Raw genomic sequence first — 17,513 nt, forward strand, 5'->3', positions numbered from 1 at the left:
ACATTACACTTTCATAAACTCTGGAAGCTCAAAAATGACAAAAGTTCAAATAAAAGCAGCAGAGGCCCAGATACATTGTCCCTCGTGTGGTTCACGCTCTAACAAGGCTGGGCCTTAATTTCCCATGATGCATTTTTTTGTTAGACCCTCTCTGCCTGGCAAATGTCTTTCAAACTCTACATAGGCTGAGAAGTGCTGGTCCTATATATCGAACTAACATTTATGTGCAAAATCAATGGAGTTCCCTTTAAAACACGGTGGTGTCACTAATAAAATCTATTCCACATTAAAATCAGAAACGAAGCTTTCACATGACTTCACTGGTGGATTGCCAGTGTGGAGTACTCCACCATCTCAGCATGCTCTGTGTCAGCAGCTCCCGCTTGTGTTTTGGGTATCTTTAGGTTTGCATACACCTCTGTGGGTTTCTGGTGAGCTCTGAAGTCCACTGTTGTGTAGACTACACCACTCGTTTCCTGGGGGAGACAAACTTTGTCAAGAGACAGCATTGTAGAGGAAGTTTGCATCATAAACATTCAATCTGCTTTTAAAGGCAAGTGACAGTGAGTCACAGAGGCTACGTGTTCCTTGTTTAGCACTTACCGGGGCCTCTTGTTTCAGTGACTCACACAGAGTTTCTCCACATTTGTCTGCAAAGACAAACAACATCACGTTGTGAATATTTTTAAATATTTTTTTCAGAAACACTCAGATCATCAGTTTGAGGAAACTGCTTACCAGACAGTTTATGGTTTGCCTTTGCTCTGAAGCAAACAACACCAATAACCATGGTGATCAAAATCATGACTGAAATGGACACAATGACAGCTAGCAGCAGTCCAAAACTCCAGGGGACTCTGGGAAGGAGACAGCACACATCATTCAAATTAACCATTATTTCTCTTCAGTCAGAAAACACTATCAGAAAATGAGTACAGAGAGAATACCTGGGAGTGTAGCTGTGATCCTGGGTCAGAGCAGGCCCAGTGGAGTCTGGGGGTGTTGTGGACGTGTTGAGGACTTTGATGGTTGTTGGCAGTGGAGGCTGAGACTGACTGTGGCGACTTGCAGCATCTGCAAAATGCATGACTATCACAGAAGCTTCCTGAGTTTATGGCAAGAATTAAAGTAGGATTTCTCCTTCACAAATACAGGGGAAAAAGTACACCGGAATACAATTTTGCAAATTAACATTTATGTCAGGAAGCTGTAATAATGCAGTTTTTGCCCAAGCGTTATTGGACACACTAGAGGCTACTGCATAACACAGATTTATGACATCACATTAATGAAAATCATAACTTACCTGAGACCTCGACATAGTAGTCACTGTAGATGTGGTTTTGGGTTCCCAGCACAATGCATCTGTAGTAGCCTCCATCCACAAACTGTACGTTTGATATTTTGAATTCAATCCAGCCGTTGTTCTCAGTTTTTGTGACTCTTCCTCTCAGTAATTCACAGGTGTATCCTGTGCTATCTACCAGCTTGTAACAACCTCCTGGATAGAGTTTACAGCAGGACTTGTTGTGACCATTGTAAAATGAGGGGAAGGAAAGTCTCAGCAAAATGTGTTCAAACACCTCAGTCTTCTGCTGCCCTCTCAGATGAGGGACATCTGGAAAACAAACATTTCTTGTGAATAAGTCAGTACAGGCACTGGAAAACAGAAAACTGCAAAATGTAGTATTTTTTCATCATACCTAATAAAAGAAGAAAGACAAAGGAAAACTTCATCTTCAGTGTAATCTTCACTGAGTCTCGGTAGTTTTTTTTTAGTTTTCCATTCTTTTTAGAGGATCTGAGACTCCTCCTTGCCAGTGAAAGATGAGGAAGTTGTTACTGCATCAGCTGGAGGCACAAACGAACTATCAGCTTCTACACTGAGAAATGTTACAGGATATATTCAATTTTTTAAGTACATGTTCACATGTTCATTGTGTATTAATGCAGATATATAGAGGGTGGACACAGGGACAGGAGTGAACATTTCTGAGGTTGTAGTTTGTGGTGTAGCTGTATTAGATTGCATTTCATTGTTCACATATTTCTGTTATTGCATCAGACCCATATACTCTTGTAATACAAGAATGTTGCACATGCTGCAATTTCTATAAGCTCATTGTGATGCAATACAACACCACAAACTGTGCCTCACAATGACTATGACTGGATTTGCATCAACTCATCTCTGTAGAGTGACTTTGTTTTCATGTCTGCCGCAAATTTTAGAATATAACAATACACTATAAAAACCTATACATACCTTTTGATATATAGATATCAAAAGTCCCTAGAGTAAGTTCTGGCATCTATGGCTACAATAGAGAATATACACAAAGATTACACAAAGTGATTTATTTGGTGTCAGCTTTCAGCTTATTAAACACTTCAAATTCACCAAATCAAAACATATCCTCCATTATGGAACAGAAAATAAATGTAAAAGTTATGTACATTTTAATATTCAGTAAACACAAAGTTGTGGCATTCTAACAATTAACATATCTTATTACAGGTCAAAAATAAACACTCATTTTTCATTCCCTCTATTTGAAAACTGAAAAGTTCAATTAGATGCTCGGTATATTTTCTAAAACATGATATAAGCCATTTCATTCTCTTTGATAACATTGTCTTGCAAGTCGAAGCAATTGAGGCACATGAACACAAATAATTTTTAATAATTACAGACCAACTGTTAAATGCACAGCCCCTATGATTAAGTTAGAAGCAATGGGTGCAATAATCTAAATTTACAAAAAGCTGTTGATCTTATTAAATGGTGCAACTGCCCCCGAGCAGATGATACTGTGGAGGAGATAATGCATTAGTTCACAGCCCGCTGAGTGCATAAATAAGTTGAGGTCACTGTATTTGTCAGCTCATAGTGGTTTGTATTGGTCCTGGTCAGCGCAGGCCTGTACTTGGTGGGTTTAAAAAGCCATCTATTCGTCGGTGAAGGTAATGACATCATAGTGGATGCCCTGCTGCTGCAGCTGCTCCAGCTGTTCAGGTGTAGCTTCAGTGTAGACTGTCTGGGTCTGTGCCATCGCTGCCTCTGCTACTGCTGCAACAACAAAGATTATTCACTCAGTTTGATTTGCTGTCAGGGTGCCATAGTTATTACTGATTTTCAATTGGTTTCACAGGTCATGTCATTTGTAAGCTCATAGTTAGGCTGGTTGCCTAAAGGACCATGTCTGTTGTTTAACATGTTGTTTGCCCATAATCTATAATTAGTGTATACCCACCATAAAATAACAATATAGATTTCCTGCATTTCAGGGAGCAAATTGTTATCATTCCTTTAACTAAAATTTGATAATCAACTTGCAAAGACCTAAACTTTTCTTGCCTCCATGATGGTGCATTCAAGAATGCTCCAACAATCAGCATTTTAAGACTTAATGATCAAAGGAAAGAGACTCAATGATGGGCTACATTGTTGCAAGATGTAATAGGGTTCATATTTAATTTTTACATATGTGCTTTTATTTGCGTACGGGCATTGTTATCTGACAGATTCTAACAGCAATGTGAGAGGGAGTCAGCAGCTGAAAGGTAGTTTTTAAACTAAGAACTGTCCACTGATCCATCCGTGGAAAATATAAACAACCTAATAATGTAGTGGAGGACTGAATATATAAAACAATTAAGTGCAATCTGTTCCATAAGAGAGCCAACCTGTGACGGCAGAGTGGGCAGCAGCCTCCAGATCTTCAGGATTCACTATCTGTTGCTCCGAGCTGACAGGTAGATACTGGATTTGACCGTCATGACTCACAGCGATCTGAACATACAAAGCACATGGATCAATGAGCTTTTGTGAAAACAAAACACTCTCACTGCAGAGCCTTTCAGATGATCTGCCTCACCTGTTGCTCCTGCAGAAAGGCCCCATCATGCTCATACTGGATGATCTGTCCATCTGGCATCTGAGGGACAGTTAAAGAGATCAGTGAGAACAACACGGTTTCACCTTCAAACACTGCATGTATCCATCATCAGTTAAGGTGACTTCTTATGAGGTGATACACTGACCTGTATGTGGTTGCCATCAGCAACTACAACATACTCCTGAGGGATCAAGTGCTGTACTCCATCCTGTGAGATTATATACTGGACCTGAAAACAGGACATCAAACATGAAATGAAAGCTAAAAGTTATGATGACAGCTCTGTTTGAAATACATATATTTTGTCTTATATTCCATTATTTTCATGTACATTAAAACATAAAGTGTAAGAATCTACAAAATGGCTCTAACCTCTGTCACCTGGTTATCTCCTGTCATCAGTTGCTGAACTGTCTGTCCATCTATGGTAGTTATCTGTTGAATGTATGCGCCCTCCTCCTGATAATGTACACATTAATGCTTTTAGTTATAAAAGGTCTATATACGATATGCAAATAGAGAATTATGTGACGTTAGAAATATGTCAGGTACTGTGTGAAAGCTGGTACCTGGTCCGATAGCGTCTGTTCCTGAGCTACAATGATGTGCTCCTGTCCCAGGGCCTGCAACCGCTCTGGAGTGATCACTGTCTGATGTGCCTGGAGGGCTGTTGTGCACACACACACACACACACACGTTTGAGATTTATTTTTATGATTTTGTTTTACAATGACAGAATGGCTTCTGTTATTAGCCTAGTCTGTGCTATCATTAATTTATTTTGACTTTTTCAGCACAAATTCAACTGCACATCTTGTCTTGAGATGTGCTATGGCGTGTTCCTTACATTGCAGTGTGGCTAGGGCCTCCTCGTCACTGTTAACTATGATGGTCTGCTGAGATGGTGTGGTGCGGCTCTTGCGAGTGGGATGATCTTGATTGTGGAGACGCTCCATGTGAAACTTCAGATGGCCATTACGGTTAAACCTGAGATATTGGGCAACCCCCCCCCCCCCCAAATTTTTAAACATTCATAGCTTTTCATTACCACTTTATAATCTAACTAAATATAAGTTTTGTGAAATTCTGACCCCACCTTTGTCCACAAAGTTTGCAAGAAAAGGGTTTCTCATTAGTATGGGTCATCATGTGTCTGCGCAGGTCTTTCTTGTTCTTGGAGGCAAAGCTGCAGTTTGGACACTTATGGGGACGTAGGTAGGAATGTTGCTCCATGTGAGCCTAAAGCAAAACAGGACATTGATCTCTGTCAGAAAAGTCAAGGTTCGAAGGACAGAAACAGCCCTGAATTGACAGACACCCTGAGACAGTGCTGCACAATTTTGAGAGACATACTATACCTTGACCTCAGGCCAGGAGGTGGAAGTGAAGTCACAGTCAGGACACTTGAAGGTGTTGGGATCCAAGTGCGCCCTCTTGTGGTTCTCCATGTCAGAGCGTCCGTGAAAAGACTCCATGCAGATTCTGCAGGAAAACCTCTTGGTGCTGAGACTTGGAGAGCTCACTGCAGAAGGAGAGGCTGGAGCTTCACTGCTCAGCTGACGATAAAAAAATCAGACAGTCAGAGAGAAGCAATACTGAGGAGTACATCTCTATATGTCAAAAAATGAAATAACAGTTGATAGCTACCTCCACTTGTTGCAATACACCGTCAGGCAGCGCTGAAGTAAGATAGTACTTGTCGCTTTTCATGCTGTCTGATCCAGAGGCCTCTAAAGCCTGAGAAGGACTGCTCTCACCATTACTGCAAAAACAGCAGTTTAATGACTATGGAGATTGTTGACACATCATAACCATCATCAAAAGGTCAATCTATTTCTCCTAATTAGGGAAAATGAAACTGTGTGCGTTATGTTACCTGTATCCAGGACTATGGATTTCTTCAGCGGTCTGCTCCACCACACTGAAGTCTCCACTGCCTTCGTAGGCTTCGATGGCAATCTGGGTGAGTTCCCCTGTTTCAGAGGTGGCTGCCTCGTAGGCCTCTTGTAGCACCGTCTCACCATTCTCAGACACGTGGAAGGTCATGACCTTTTGGGCCTGGCCCGGGGCTGCGGTGACTGTACTCCATGTGCCCTTCTCCGTAGCTTTGCCTTCTGACTTCAGCACTGCCACCTGAGGAGTACAATCAGTATCAGTATACGAATTTCCAGAATGCCAGCGCACTTTACATATAAACGTCGCCACTGGATACTTTTTGTCCAAACTAAAAATTTTTGATGTGCAACAGCACTAACCTGCAAGGAGTTTCCAACCAATTCACGGGCATTGCTCATATTCAGAAGCAGGTCCAGGGCATTCTGGGCAGATAGATCACTGGATTCAGCTGAGGAGTACATGGAGACAAAGTCAGTAAGGTGACATACCACACAAAACATATCAAAAAACGTCTCTTGTGGAATCGTCACTGACCTTGTTCATAGATGATGGTGGTGTTTCCCAATGCATCCTGGGACACTGAGGCATTTTCCATCCCTTGCATGGCTTGTAGTGTCGCAGAATCTACTGCAACCTAATGAACGAGGGTGAAAAACAGTTACAGTGTATGATCTTCCAATGCCACAAAATATAACACACAAGCTAAAATTAAGTCAAATTGGACCTGACATAAAAGACCAAGCCTCTAACACACTCACTATAGTGTTTTGCAAGTCCTGTGTGTCGTCGTGTTGTTGTTTGAGCTCCTCTATCTGCTGCAGGGTGAAGAAAGGTCTGCGTCGTCTCCTCACAGGCTCTTCAGGGTGAGCCACAGACCACTCTTCAAACGCCTCAGGATGGCGACACTGGACATGCAGACGCAGGTTCTTCCTGTGCTTTGTCATGAAGTGACACATATCACAGGAGAAAGGCTTCTCTCCTGTAGAGATTTATAACACAAAATGAATAGCTGTCAAACAGTGCTACATTGACTAAGTAAAATAAAAACATGCTCAGCTTAAACAAACTTAGGCCACACTGACCTGTGTGTTTAATGGCTAGATGGGAGACCAGGAACTCCTCCTTAGAAGTGGAGTATTTACAGTAGTCACACTTGAAGGGCCTGTCGTTGGTGTGAGACAGCTGATGGTTGAGCAGCAATTTCTTGTTGTCACAAGTGTAGTCACAAAACTCACACTTGAACCTGGCACGTGCACATTGAAGAGTGATTTGTTATGTTGATAACATCAACCAAAATGACTGAAATGAAAATTGCTAACCACTATATCCATATTTTTGAAACACAGAATAGTAAAGGGCAGAATAAATGGGTGAAATAAATCTTTTCAGTACTGACTTGCTGTCTCCAAAACTCTGGATGTGGGTCAGTAGGTGCATTTTGAATGTGTACCGCTTCTTGAAGGATTTGCCACACTGCAGAAACAGAGAAGCATCATTACTATTACCATCAAATGGTCTGGAAAACTTCACAACAGGCAAATAAAACTGTCCATAATACTCCATAAAATGAAGTGTGCACTTGCTCTCTTGTAAAGACTGTCATGGTTATGCACAAAATTGTTCTAGTGGGCAGGTAAATCATGCATTCAAAGAAGGAAGTCTAGAGAAACCAAGCATCTTACGGGGGTAACAATCTAGCCCCAAAATCATTCTAACTATTGACCTTTACAGGAAATCCTCAATTGCTTGCCATGTCTATTCTAACTATTCTGTACACTAGACTAAGGTGCAAAAATGCATAAAAAAGTTTGTGAACTTCACAAAGAATGTATGGAAATTCATTATATTGTTTGTCAGGGAGGAGCATATAACAACAACCAGTCACTTGGTAAACACTTAAAATTTATGTTACTTATATTTCTTAATTGTATAATCTATGTTTCTTGACCTTATCACACATGTGTGGTTTCTCAGAGCTGTGGGTCTTCATGTGCTGGGTCAGTCTCTTCTGCATGGGGTAAACTCTGTGACACACAGGGCAGGGGAACTCTGACACCTTTGGAGCCTGTGAGAATCAGAACAAAAGCCACAAAGTTGACTAGTTACGTCCAAAAAACAGCAACAACCAGAGAAACAGAAACAGACTGCAGTAATTCTGCTACAAAAATAAGAATGTATAATATCATTATTAAACCATGAGTTTAATAATTAATACTAATAATTAGTATTTAAATATCAACCTAATATGGGACATTTCTTACCAACTCTGTCTTTCTTTTCCTGTGGAAAGGAAAAGAAAAGAAATCAGTGACAATGAAAATCTGCAATGAATAATCTGCAATTAATAATTATTGACGTAATAACTCACTGTTTATGCATGTTCTCTGAGTTACTTACTTATCCTTGTTATGGACTGCTGAGTGGCGAATGACATCTTTCCTGTAGACACTTGTGTAATCACACTCCTCACACTTGAATGGCTTGGTACCCTCATGATTGAACATGTGTTCCTGTAAAACAGCCCCCAAGACTTATAGAAACATGCATGTAAACTGAGGAGAACCTGAGCATTGTGCAGTTTTACTGCAACCAACCTTGAGTGAGGACCAGCGCTTACAACGATAGTTGCACTGGAGGCACTTAAAGAGTTCAGGGTCATTGCCCTCATGAGAGTCCACATGGAAGCGCAAATCTTCTTGAGTGAGGAAGCGTGAGCCACAGATCCAGCAGTTGTGCGGTCTCAGCAGCGGTTTGAGGGATTTATAGTAACGACTGGAAGAAATATATGACGAGGAGAAGCTTGTTGTGAAAGTTATGTAATACTATTTGCAGCACAACTTTATTTAATGATCTGATACTTACTTTCGATTTATATACTTCTTATACTTCTTTCGGAGGAACCGCTTGGAAGGTCGGCCACGTTTCCTCTGGAAGAATTCCTCCTCTGGCTGTGTGTTGGATGAAGGATCTTTGTTCTCAGAGTCTGACTGGCTTATCGTGGCCTCAGCAGTGTCTCCATCGGTCGCCATAGCAGGACCATTGTCTAGCCCGGAAGAGCTTGCCTCTTCAGGTGCACTAACATCAGCACTAACCCTGGGCTTCTTAGCAATACTTTCTGCTTCTGTACCAAACATACGAAAAAGAGGAATGAAAATACAGAAATCTGAAGCATATGTTTTGTAATGCAGGCTCTCTGTGCAGTGATAACCTGGTTTTTGCTCTGCTCCATCAAAACTCAAAACCCACCTTTGCTGTTGTAGCCTTCTTCTAAAGAGCTGTACTTCCTCGGACGGCCAACCTTACGTCGAGGACGCCCATGAGAAGAGGAGGAAATAGGAGGAGCAGGCTTCTTCAGAATGGCAGGTGGTCTTCCTTTGCAATCCTCATCCGCTGGGTTGTAGTCACTATCCTCTGGAGATAAACAGAAGAGCAGGGACAGGGAAAAGTGAATATGATTCTTATTCTGTGACTGATTCACTAACCTAGAAAATTATGAATGTTTATGTTAACTGACAAGGGGTTCAATGAAAGTCTTCCTCCCTGACCTTCAGGGTCATCAATAGCACCAGAATCCACAATATCATCCTCTTCCTCTTCTGCCTGATGGGGCCCAGCAGCCTTCACCTTTGCCGCCTTCCTCTCTTCAGCTTCCTCTTTCTCTGCCTGGCGACGGGCCAATGTCTCACTTTTAGGAGGCCGTCCACGTTTACGCTTCTTTGGCACATCCCCTGAACAACCAACATTTCACAAAGAAACAAAAATTAGATAACTTATAGGCAAAGTTATGTACCGCTGTGATTCGTGATCAGCTACTTTACCTGCAGGTTTGAAGTGCTTGTCTCTCATGTGATTAATGAGGGTGTCTTTGGAAGCACTCTTGTATGGACACATCTTACACTTGAACTGCTGTACAATCACTACTTCCATCATCTCCTCCAGCTCAGCTAGGTTTGGAGGTCTGTCTCCTGAGCCTTCTGCCACTGTTGATGTCTCCATCTCCCTGACCAGCCCAGCTTCATCCTGAGGCCCCTGGGAGCCCTGGGGCTCCTCTTGGCTGGGTGAGCACTGTTGAGGCAGCTCAGGCTCTGGATTGGACGTATATGTCCCACTGCTGCTGATGTAGGGCCCAGGCTGGCTCTCGCTGCACTCCAGTGCCTCAGGAAGCCCACCTGAACCTGCGGTGTCTGCCAGTGGGTGGTCTGATGAGGAGCTGTCATCGGCATAGAGAGAGGCCTCAGGGCCATTGCTCCTTTCCATGTAACAGGAGTGCTGGGGTTGCTGTTGAGAGTGCTGTGGTTGATCTGGATCCTGGTTCTGCTCGTCATCTTCATCATCATCCCTAGCTTGGTACCGAGAACAACCCGGTTGCTCAGAGTCTGCAGCTGCAACACATTCTCCACCATACTCAGCCACATACTGCCGACTTGTCTGGGACCGGTGGTCTGCGCTACTGTCAATGTAACTGCGTGAATGATGTGGCTGCTCTCCATCGTCCACTGCACACTCAAGATACCCAGCGCTGCACTCCACCACATAGTGACCTCGACTGGTAGGGTTTGAGTCAGCCCCACTGCATTCCACGTATCCAGGCAGGTCCTGGTCACTGTTATCCCCGCTGTAGTCAGGGAAGCCTGACTGGGAGCGCGTCTGGTCAGGTTCCTCACCTGAGCACTCCACATAGGAAGATGAAGACTCCTCTGTCTGGTCCGGACCATCTGCACTGCAGTCCATGTACTGGGAGGGGTGAGAGTGCTGGGGCTGGTCAGGCTGACTGCTGCTGTCCTCTGGGTAACCTGAGTGCCCAGGCTGATCGTCAGGCTGGTCAGGTTCAAGGTTGCCCTGCAGGTCCCCCTGGTCCAGACAGGTAGATGTGGGACCTTCAGCGAGAGCTTCTATGGCTATACGATCGGACAGGGCCGAAGATGACATCTGAGCTACCATAGGAGCACCTATAACAGACAAATACATCTAGATGAACTGTACATAGTTTATTAAAATAAGATTTTCATATTTCCATTCCCATACCTTACTCATCAACTTGAGTATAAATAAATGCTGTATGAGCATGGTGGTAATTTCTTCTGCATCATGAACTTTCAAAAAATGTTTTCAAATGGGCTTAAGAATTAATAAGTTAGAAGTAATATCAGCACACCTACCATCATCTGGTCCTTGTAATATCAGATACTGGGTTGTCTCTGCACCCCCATCTTCTGCACTGGTGACAGATATGCAACCTAATAATAAAAGCATTAGACAGAATCAGTTATCTGCTACTTCACTGTAAACTAATCAAAATTACACAACCACAGACATAACAGAACATGGAGTACAAGTAAAAATACCATTCATGATGTCAGGGCCGATGGTGGACTCTATGATTTTGTCAATGGCGGACCCCAGGTCTGACGAGGTAGAAGCAGTTGAGTCAGAAACCATCATGGCTCCTTCTGACACAGCACTGGAGTGGACCAGCACTTGGGCTGACTCAGACACCAGCACTGACTGAGTCACTGTGGAGACGCTGGACACGCTGGTGGACTGGGCCACTGAGGAGGAGTCTGGGAGGTGGACTGATGAAATTCTGACATCTGTACTGGAGCTGGTTTCTGGGATGAACACCTTGACAGGGAGTAAGAACATGATAGTGTTATCAAGAAAACTTTAGGACAAAACATAAGTGTCATATTGTTTTTAGCTGGCTTTATTGTATTATTGTTGTCTCACACAAATGTACAAAGCTTACCACAAGTCCCTCTGAGCTCTGTCCCACATGGCAGTCAGACTCGGGGGCCTGTGCATGAGATGCAGCAGCATCACTGCTATCTGCAGACATGGCCTCCGATGACTCCATACCCATGCCGCTTTCAGATGGCTCCTCCATCCCTGAGGGGCCTGCATCACTGCTGCTCTCCACTTCATTCTCCTCTGAATCCATAACTAGCAACAAAAATTCCACACAAACTTAATATCAAATTTTAAGTGTGTGCCATACTTAAAGCATGCCTGGAAAGCCATTACTGAAAGTTCATTGTGTTAAAATTAATACAAGTGATGTCTAGTTCCTTGGTTATTTACCCTAGGACACCTTTGTTAGTCATTAGTGCCAAGAGTGTTTGCAAAACACAATTTATATCCCCAGCTAAGCTACCACTGGATAAACAGCCAAGTATAGAACGACTTTAGAATGACTATAGAATGAATCTTAAAAGCTTCAAGACCTGCAGAGATCCTCAGCGAAAGAAGACTGTCCACCTTTCTCAACTGTGATGATATAAGGATGCTTAATGCTGTAAATGGTAACTTAAGTAATCGAAGACTTGCTGTTGAACATATTCTGTTTCTGAATGTTATTGTACAGTGTAAGCTGAATAATTTTAAGTGTAAGTGTAAGCTGTAATTAATTCTGAGAGATTGGGGAAGCAATTAGAAATTGACTCTTTAGTTTTTGTGGTCTAGTTTCCTGGACTTTAATGTAGTTTTTGTGTGTTTGTGTCCATATGAGGTGTTGATTATATGTTGATTATATAGAACCAATGATGGGTTTGTTGGAAGGTAAAGCCCTTTGTACCAGTGGCATGCATATGGAAGCTAGAGGGTAAAAAGTACATTTATTAAAGTAAACTCGACCAGTTTTGATGTATCATCTCTTTTCCTTTTGTGACACGTTATACTTTTACTCCACAACATCTAATGGCTGTGAAAGCACGCGTTAAGCTCCAGGGCATTTCATCCGTGGCTGTTATTGAAACTTATGTTTCTTTCAATAAAGGATGTTGAGTTCGTCACCCACCACTTGATGGTACGTGACAATGTAAGTAAGTGTTTATTTTGGGAAAACTAAGACATGATTACAGAAGGAACGTCAGCATTAATACCTGTCGTGTCTGGATAACTAGCAGTACGAACTGTTTTTCCCACAAGGATGTAAATATTGGTATGAATTAATCTTTCTATGCTGGGGACGAAAACCTAAAGTTTCCCTCAGATTGTATTTCTACCATGAGGACCGATTTGTGCACCGATAAAGTTATTTAGAAACTTGATACCACTGTAAACTAACGTTAGCTCCTGATGAACATGAACAGCTAACATTAGCTTTTAGCTGGCTGACCAGCTTTGTTTTCATGTCACTATCGTGTTTTAAAGGGCTGCAAAACGGACATAAAACGTCTACCATTTTTGATATTATAGTTTAAGCGGTTAAACAGGATAGTAGGGTACAATGAAGAGCATGTCATTGAGCTAAGCAAGTCGACATTTCGGCAATAACAGCTTCCAGGACATGTGCTAGCCGATTTAAACAGGCCTAGCTGCCCTTCATCCTGCCTGCTCCGCGTCGCCATTTTACACCAGGCAGCCCCTTTTACACTCAGGCATTCTGAGAGCTCTACTGGGGACCTCAAGGGCCTCAGCTGCGGCAGACCGCCCAAATGCTCTCCCTGAAGAAAATGAAAACATTTTCCCTCACCGGCACTAGAATCTCCACGCTTTTTTCTTACCGTGTATTTTCGGGTAGAAAGGTATCCTTTGGTGCAGAGGCGCTAAACAGAACAGAAATTAGTAACCGATAATTGTTGCCTCATTCTAGTCGGGCGCCATGAGTATCTCCTTGCTTCCTGCCCGTGCAACCGGATCTTATTTAATATTTTTGTTGAAAAACGAACCCATTGTCTAATCAAACAGTCGTATGTTTACCAGTTTTAACAATGTGTATTTACCGATAGTTTTGTCGTTACATATTGGTCGAAACATTCGGTAAATGAGATGTTTTTAAACGTTTTGTGGACTTGTTTTTAGAGGAAGGCGCATTACGCAACTGGGTGCGGAGTAATATACATCCGCTTGTCCCAAGAGACTGATAAATGATCGATACAACAAAAGCCATTGAATTAGATTTCTGTAGTGCGGGTCTTTATACATTCGCGTTTTGGTCACAAAATTTGGAGCGTAATTTCATTAAATGAATCAGCTACCAATAATATATTTTGGTTCCTATTGGTACTTTAATGTATGCAAAATAGAAGAACAAGGGAGTAACAAGTTCTGATTTATTGCAGGACTTTAATTAGATTGCATTAGTTTTTGCTTGTGTACCTAATAAAACTGCCAACTGAGTTTATATTAAGGCCCATATATCTCATTTACTGTGTAATGAAAAATACAAATAACTAACTCATTAACACACATTAGTGGGATATCTAGGTGAAAACACTATAAAAAGGGGCGTTCTGTTTACAAATGTTTCTTCTGCGTACAGCTACACCCACACTCTAGGGTTTTATTTATGTCTTCTTAATTGTAGGATTTGAGATAAAATCAAGTTGAGAAATGGGGCTTCTGAAAACTGCTTCTTGCAGGCATGTTCATCCACCAAGTCACAACATGTACGCTGGAGTAGCTTTCTGTTGTCATCAAAGGAAGAAGAACTTTAATCATCCATCCGTCCATTATCTATACCGCTTATTCGAACCTGGCACAGTTGGCCAGTCTATCACAGGGTTGACACGAACTATAATCTAACTATAATCAAGTAATGTAATAATATAACATATAGATCGGTGGCTCAAACATAACAAATCCTTTATGAAGAACCTAGTAATTATCAATTCTTTTGATTACACACTAAGAATAAGGTATGTGGGTCTGTTTGGGATTTTGTAACTTTAATTATACAGTAAGGTTAGGTTGTTTCCTACACCTCAGTTTTATTTCCCATTAGTGTACTCCATATAGGTACCCAGTATTTACATATCTACTTAGAGTATAATGTATGCCTCTGAAAATGACTCCTTGTTACTCTCTTGTTTCCCACAGTCATGTTTTCTTCCACTGGACCCACACTAAAAGTACAATAGAATTTTATTGGTACCCGATTCATACAATGAAATTATTCTGTAAACTGTGGGCTGTATTACGTGTTACTTCCATATGATATTTCAGTTCATTAAGTATTTTCATGAATGAGTGAGACAACAGACAGTGGCACTGACAGGTAATTCTCATGGAATGTTTATTGCATTTAAAGTTACAACTTTAATACAAAACATATCTATGTCTCTTAAATAATTTAAGTCAAGGAGACATGCATTGTCTTCCAGTGCAAGTAATTGGCTTTGAAACCATTTTCAGAAATACACAAATAGAATCATACAAAACAAAATAAGCTTTAGGACACAAAAATAATATTAGATACTGCTATAAATACCAAAATAATCTAATACTGTTAAGAGTCTGAACCTGTCAGACATAAAGAAATTGTTCAGCAAATGGAGTCTGATCCAGATGGCTTTTTAGAATATTTAAGTTGTGGTTATTGTCTCAAATTGTAGGCTACCATAATATCACATCAGTTCACAGATTATCAAACTGAGGGCAAGTCAGTGCCAAAGATCACAATTTGTACTTTCATGTACTGGACCACTGACTTATTTTCAGGCCACTGCTGTATGTCGTAGGACTTTCCAACAGCAATCATGGCCAATTATTTACATCTCAGAAAACACACACTTCATACAACATGCGCTACGCACAAATACTGCATCACATTCTCCCTGACACCTGATTTTGAGCTCATCCCTGCGCGGTCATCTCAGTAGCGAAGGTTTGAAGAATCTGAGCACATGAGGAGGTCATATTTCACATAGCCAACACGATCCACCTGCCTGCGGGAATTCATGCGCCAGTAGAAGCGGTCCCGGCAGAAGTAGATGTGACCTAAAGAAGAAATATTGAAGTTCAATTAATTGAATGCAAAATGTAGATTCTTAAGTTTAACTGCCTACTGCTTTGGTTGTAGTTGATTTTGATTATTGAGAGTACATAAATATTTGAAATTGACAGATCTGTTTACCTTTGTACTGGAATACATCATGAGCATCACTGGGGACGCCACCAAAGACGACATCTGTGTATCTGGGGTAGCCATTGTCGATTTTCTGGGCCTTCACATCAAGCCTGTATTGATCAGACAAAACCATACAAGAAAATGTCAGTTGTCCTCCTCTTAAAGCACAGACTTTAATAAGGTTGTAAAAATGCTTATTCTAAGGTTGACTGAAAAACCACAGTGGAGGTGGGGTTTAACTGTCTTGTTAAAAGACCAAATAAGTGTTAAAGAAGAGCAGACATGGTTAAAGTTGAGCTGAAAATCTTCCAGCAACAACATTCTTCCCAACGTGCCGCAGATTCCCAGGTTTAAATGTGTTAAAGGTGCAATTTTAACTCACCTCCAGAAGTTCTCCCCACTGAAGAGCAGCACTTTGCCTTTCCCCCTCTGCAGTGCTCCCTCTACCTTCTGAATAGTGTTGGGGAGGCCAAGCTTCTCTATGCTGCGGGGACCCAGAACAGACTGCCCTGTGTACACCCAGAATCGGGTCCCTGTACATATAAAAAAAAGAAAGATACCATGAAGCTCATCTGCACTTCTAGTTTATGTTTTAATGGTCCCTTATACAGCTACACTGTATGAAGCCTCTTTACCTGAGAAGAAGTAGAGTTTCTTAGTCAGAGAGTCTTCAAAAGCAGAGTCAATGACAGCTGGAAGAGCTGGCCATCTTGCAGAAATAGAAAATGGTCCCTGGAGTTTTGCGTTGCGCCCGCTGGACATCTTCCAGTAATGTCTGTTGATGGCACATAAGATTTAACACATCAACACTGCAGTTTTTGTTGATGTTGTCATTTTTATTTCTGTCACAAAGAAGAACAGACTGATTTGCTCACCCGTCCTTGAAGAAATGTAGTTCATTCTCAATGACAGTGATGGTGTCAAATTTGTTCATCTGGCAGGCATCTTTGGTCGGGTCCACAGGCAATGTGGTGATAGTGGTGGAGGGTTCAGTGGGTTTAGGTTTATCTGTAGGGTCTGGGTTGACTGTGGTGGGGGTGTTGGGCTGAGGGGGGGTGGGAGCAGGGCTTGTTCTGGGTCCTGGAAAAGAAAAAACAGTCATGGTTGAGAGAAATTGAAATATGTTGATGTTTTTATGTTGTAGTATTAAGCAGCTTGTCTTGAAATTACCATAGAGATACTGAATGCCTTCAATGTCATCTTTGTGCAGGGAGAAGTCTTCCACATAGCTGTACATGGGGTACATGAGAGCGTCTCTAATGTTGGAGTGATCCAGGCCAAGGGCATGTCCAAACTCATGGGCTGCCACCAGAAACAGACTATAACCTGGAACACATACAGTAAGGAATATTAGTGAATGACTGGTGTAAATTCACATCTACAGCAGTTTACCTACTGTTCTCTGAGTCTTATATGTCGCTCACCCCGGTCAGGACAGAAGCCCCATTTCTTGTCCTCATCGTAGTTGTCAGTGGTACCGCACCACAACTTGCCATCTCCTCGTCCCTCACTGGTGCAGGAGTCATACGTCTTACCCAGGAACACAAAGGGGAAGTGGCAGGGCTCTCCTTCTGAATTTCCACCGAATACAGCAGTGTCTGGCCAAACAATAAGAACCAAAAATAAGAAAAGAAGCCATTGTCACAGCACAACACAATTTTTATGCATTCCAGTTCCTGTCACTCACCACGACTGGGACAGAATCCATATTTCTTGTCACTGTCAAAGTTGTCTGTGGTGGCGCACCAGCGGTAACCATCACTGCGGCCCTCCGTTGTACAGCTGTCATATTGTTCCCCCAGAAAGACGAAGGGGAAGACACATGGAGATCCATTGGCGTTTCCTCCAAATGTGTACAGAACTGTCAGGAT

General features: G+C 42.0%; 1 protein-coding gene across 1 annotated transcript in view; it reads right to left on the reverse strand.

The window, feature by feature from the left end:
* Window positions 1–17,513, reverse strand: part of znf335 (zinc finger protein 335) — a 19,351-nt gene continuing 1,838 nt past the window's right edge. Inside the window, 43 exon segments of the mRNA XM_071474970.1 lie at window positions 1–476; window positions 604–650; window positions 739–857; window positions 948–1,074; window positions 1,307–1,618; window positions 1,704–1,836; window positions 2,952–3,070; window positions 3,688–3,793; window positions 3,879–3,938; window positions 4,045–4,128; window positions 4,272–4,358; window positions 4,469–4,566; window positions 4,747–4,886; window positions 4,996–5,138; window positions 5,258–5,455; window positions 5,547–5,661; window positions 5,776–6,032; window positions 6,155–6,243; window positions 6,330–6,429; window positions 6,554–6,774; window positions 6,878–7,038; window positions 7,192–7,268; window positions 7,744–7,860; window positions 8,057–8,075; window positions 8,193–8,305; window positions 8,390–8,567; window positions 8,658–8,916; window positions 9,042–9,206; window positions 9,341–9,523; window positions 9,614–10,744; window positions 10,955–11,032; window positions 11,141–11,417; window positions 11,542–11,735; window positions 12,017–12,210; window positions 13,298–13,410; window positions 15,457–15,512; window positions 15,649–15,752; window positions 16,025–16,175; window positions 16,278–16,417; window positions 16,518–16,722; window positions 16,813–16,968; window positions 17,067–17,240; window positions 17,330–17,503. Of these exon segments, the coding sequence (XP_071331071.1) occupies window positions 318–476; window positions 604–650; window positions 739–857; window positions 948–1,074; window positions 1,307–1,618; window positions 1,704–1,836; window positions 2,952–3,070; window positions 3,688–3,793; window positions 3,879–3,938; window positions 4,045–4,128; window positions 4,272–4,358; window positions 4,469–4,566; window positions 4,747–4,886; window positions 4,996–5,138; window positions 5,258–5,455; window positions 5,547–5,661; window positions 5,776–6,032; window positions 6,155–6,243; window positions 6,330–6,429; window positions 6,554–6,774; window positions 6,878–7,038; window positions 7,192–7,268; window positions 7,744–7,860; window positions 8,057–8,075; window positions 8,193–8,305; window positions 8,390–8,567; window positions 8,658–8,916; window positions 9,042–9,206; window positions 9,341–9,523; window positions 9,614–10,744; window positions 10,955–11,032; window positions 11,141–11,417; window positions 11,542–11,735; window positions 12,017–12,210; window positions 13,298–13,410; window positions 15,457–15,512; window positions 15,649–15,752; window positions 16,025–16,175; window positions 16,278–16,417; window positions 16,518–16,722; window positions 16,813–16,968; window positions 17,067–17,240; window positions 17,330–17,503 (7,133 nt within the window). The 3' untranslated portion in view covers window positions 1–317.

Source organism: Trachinotus anak, unplaced genomic scaffold (genome assembly GCF_046630095.1).
Source record: "Trachinotus anak isolate AG129_WGS33_773 ecotype Australia unplaced genomic scaffold, CSIRO_AGI_Tana_v1 ptg000004l, whole genome shotgun sequence".
Classification (NCBI taxonomy): domain Eukaryota; kingdom Metazoa; phylum Chordata; class Actinopteri; order Carangiformes; family Carangidae; genus Trachinotus; species Trachinotus anak.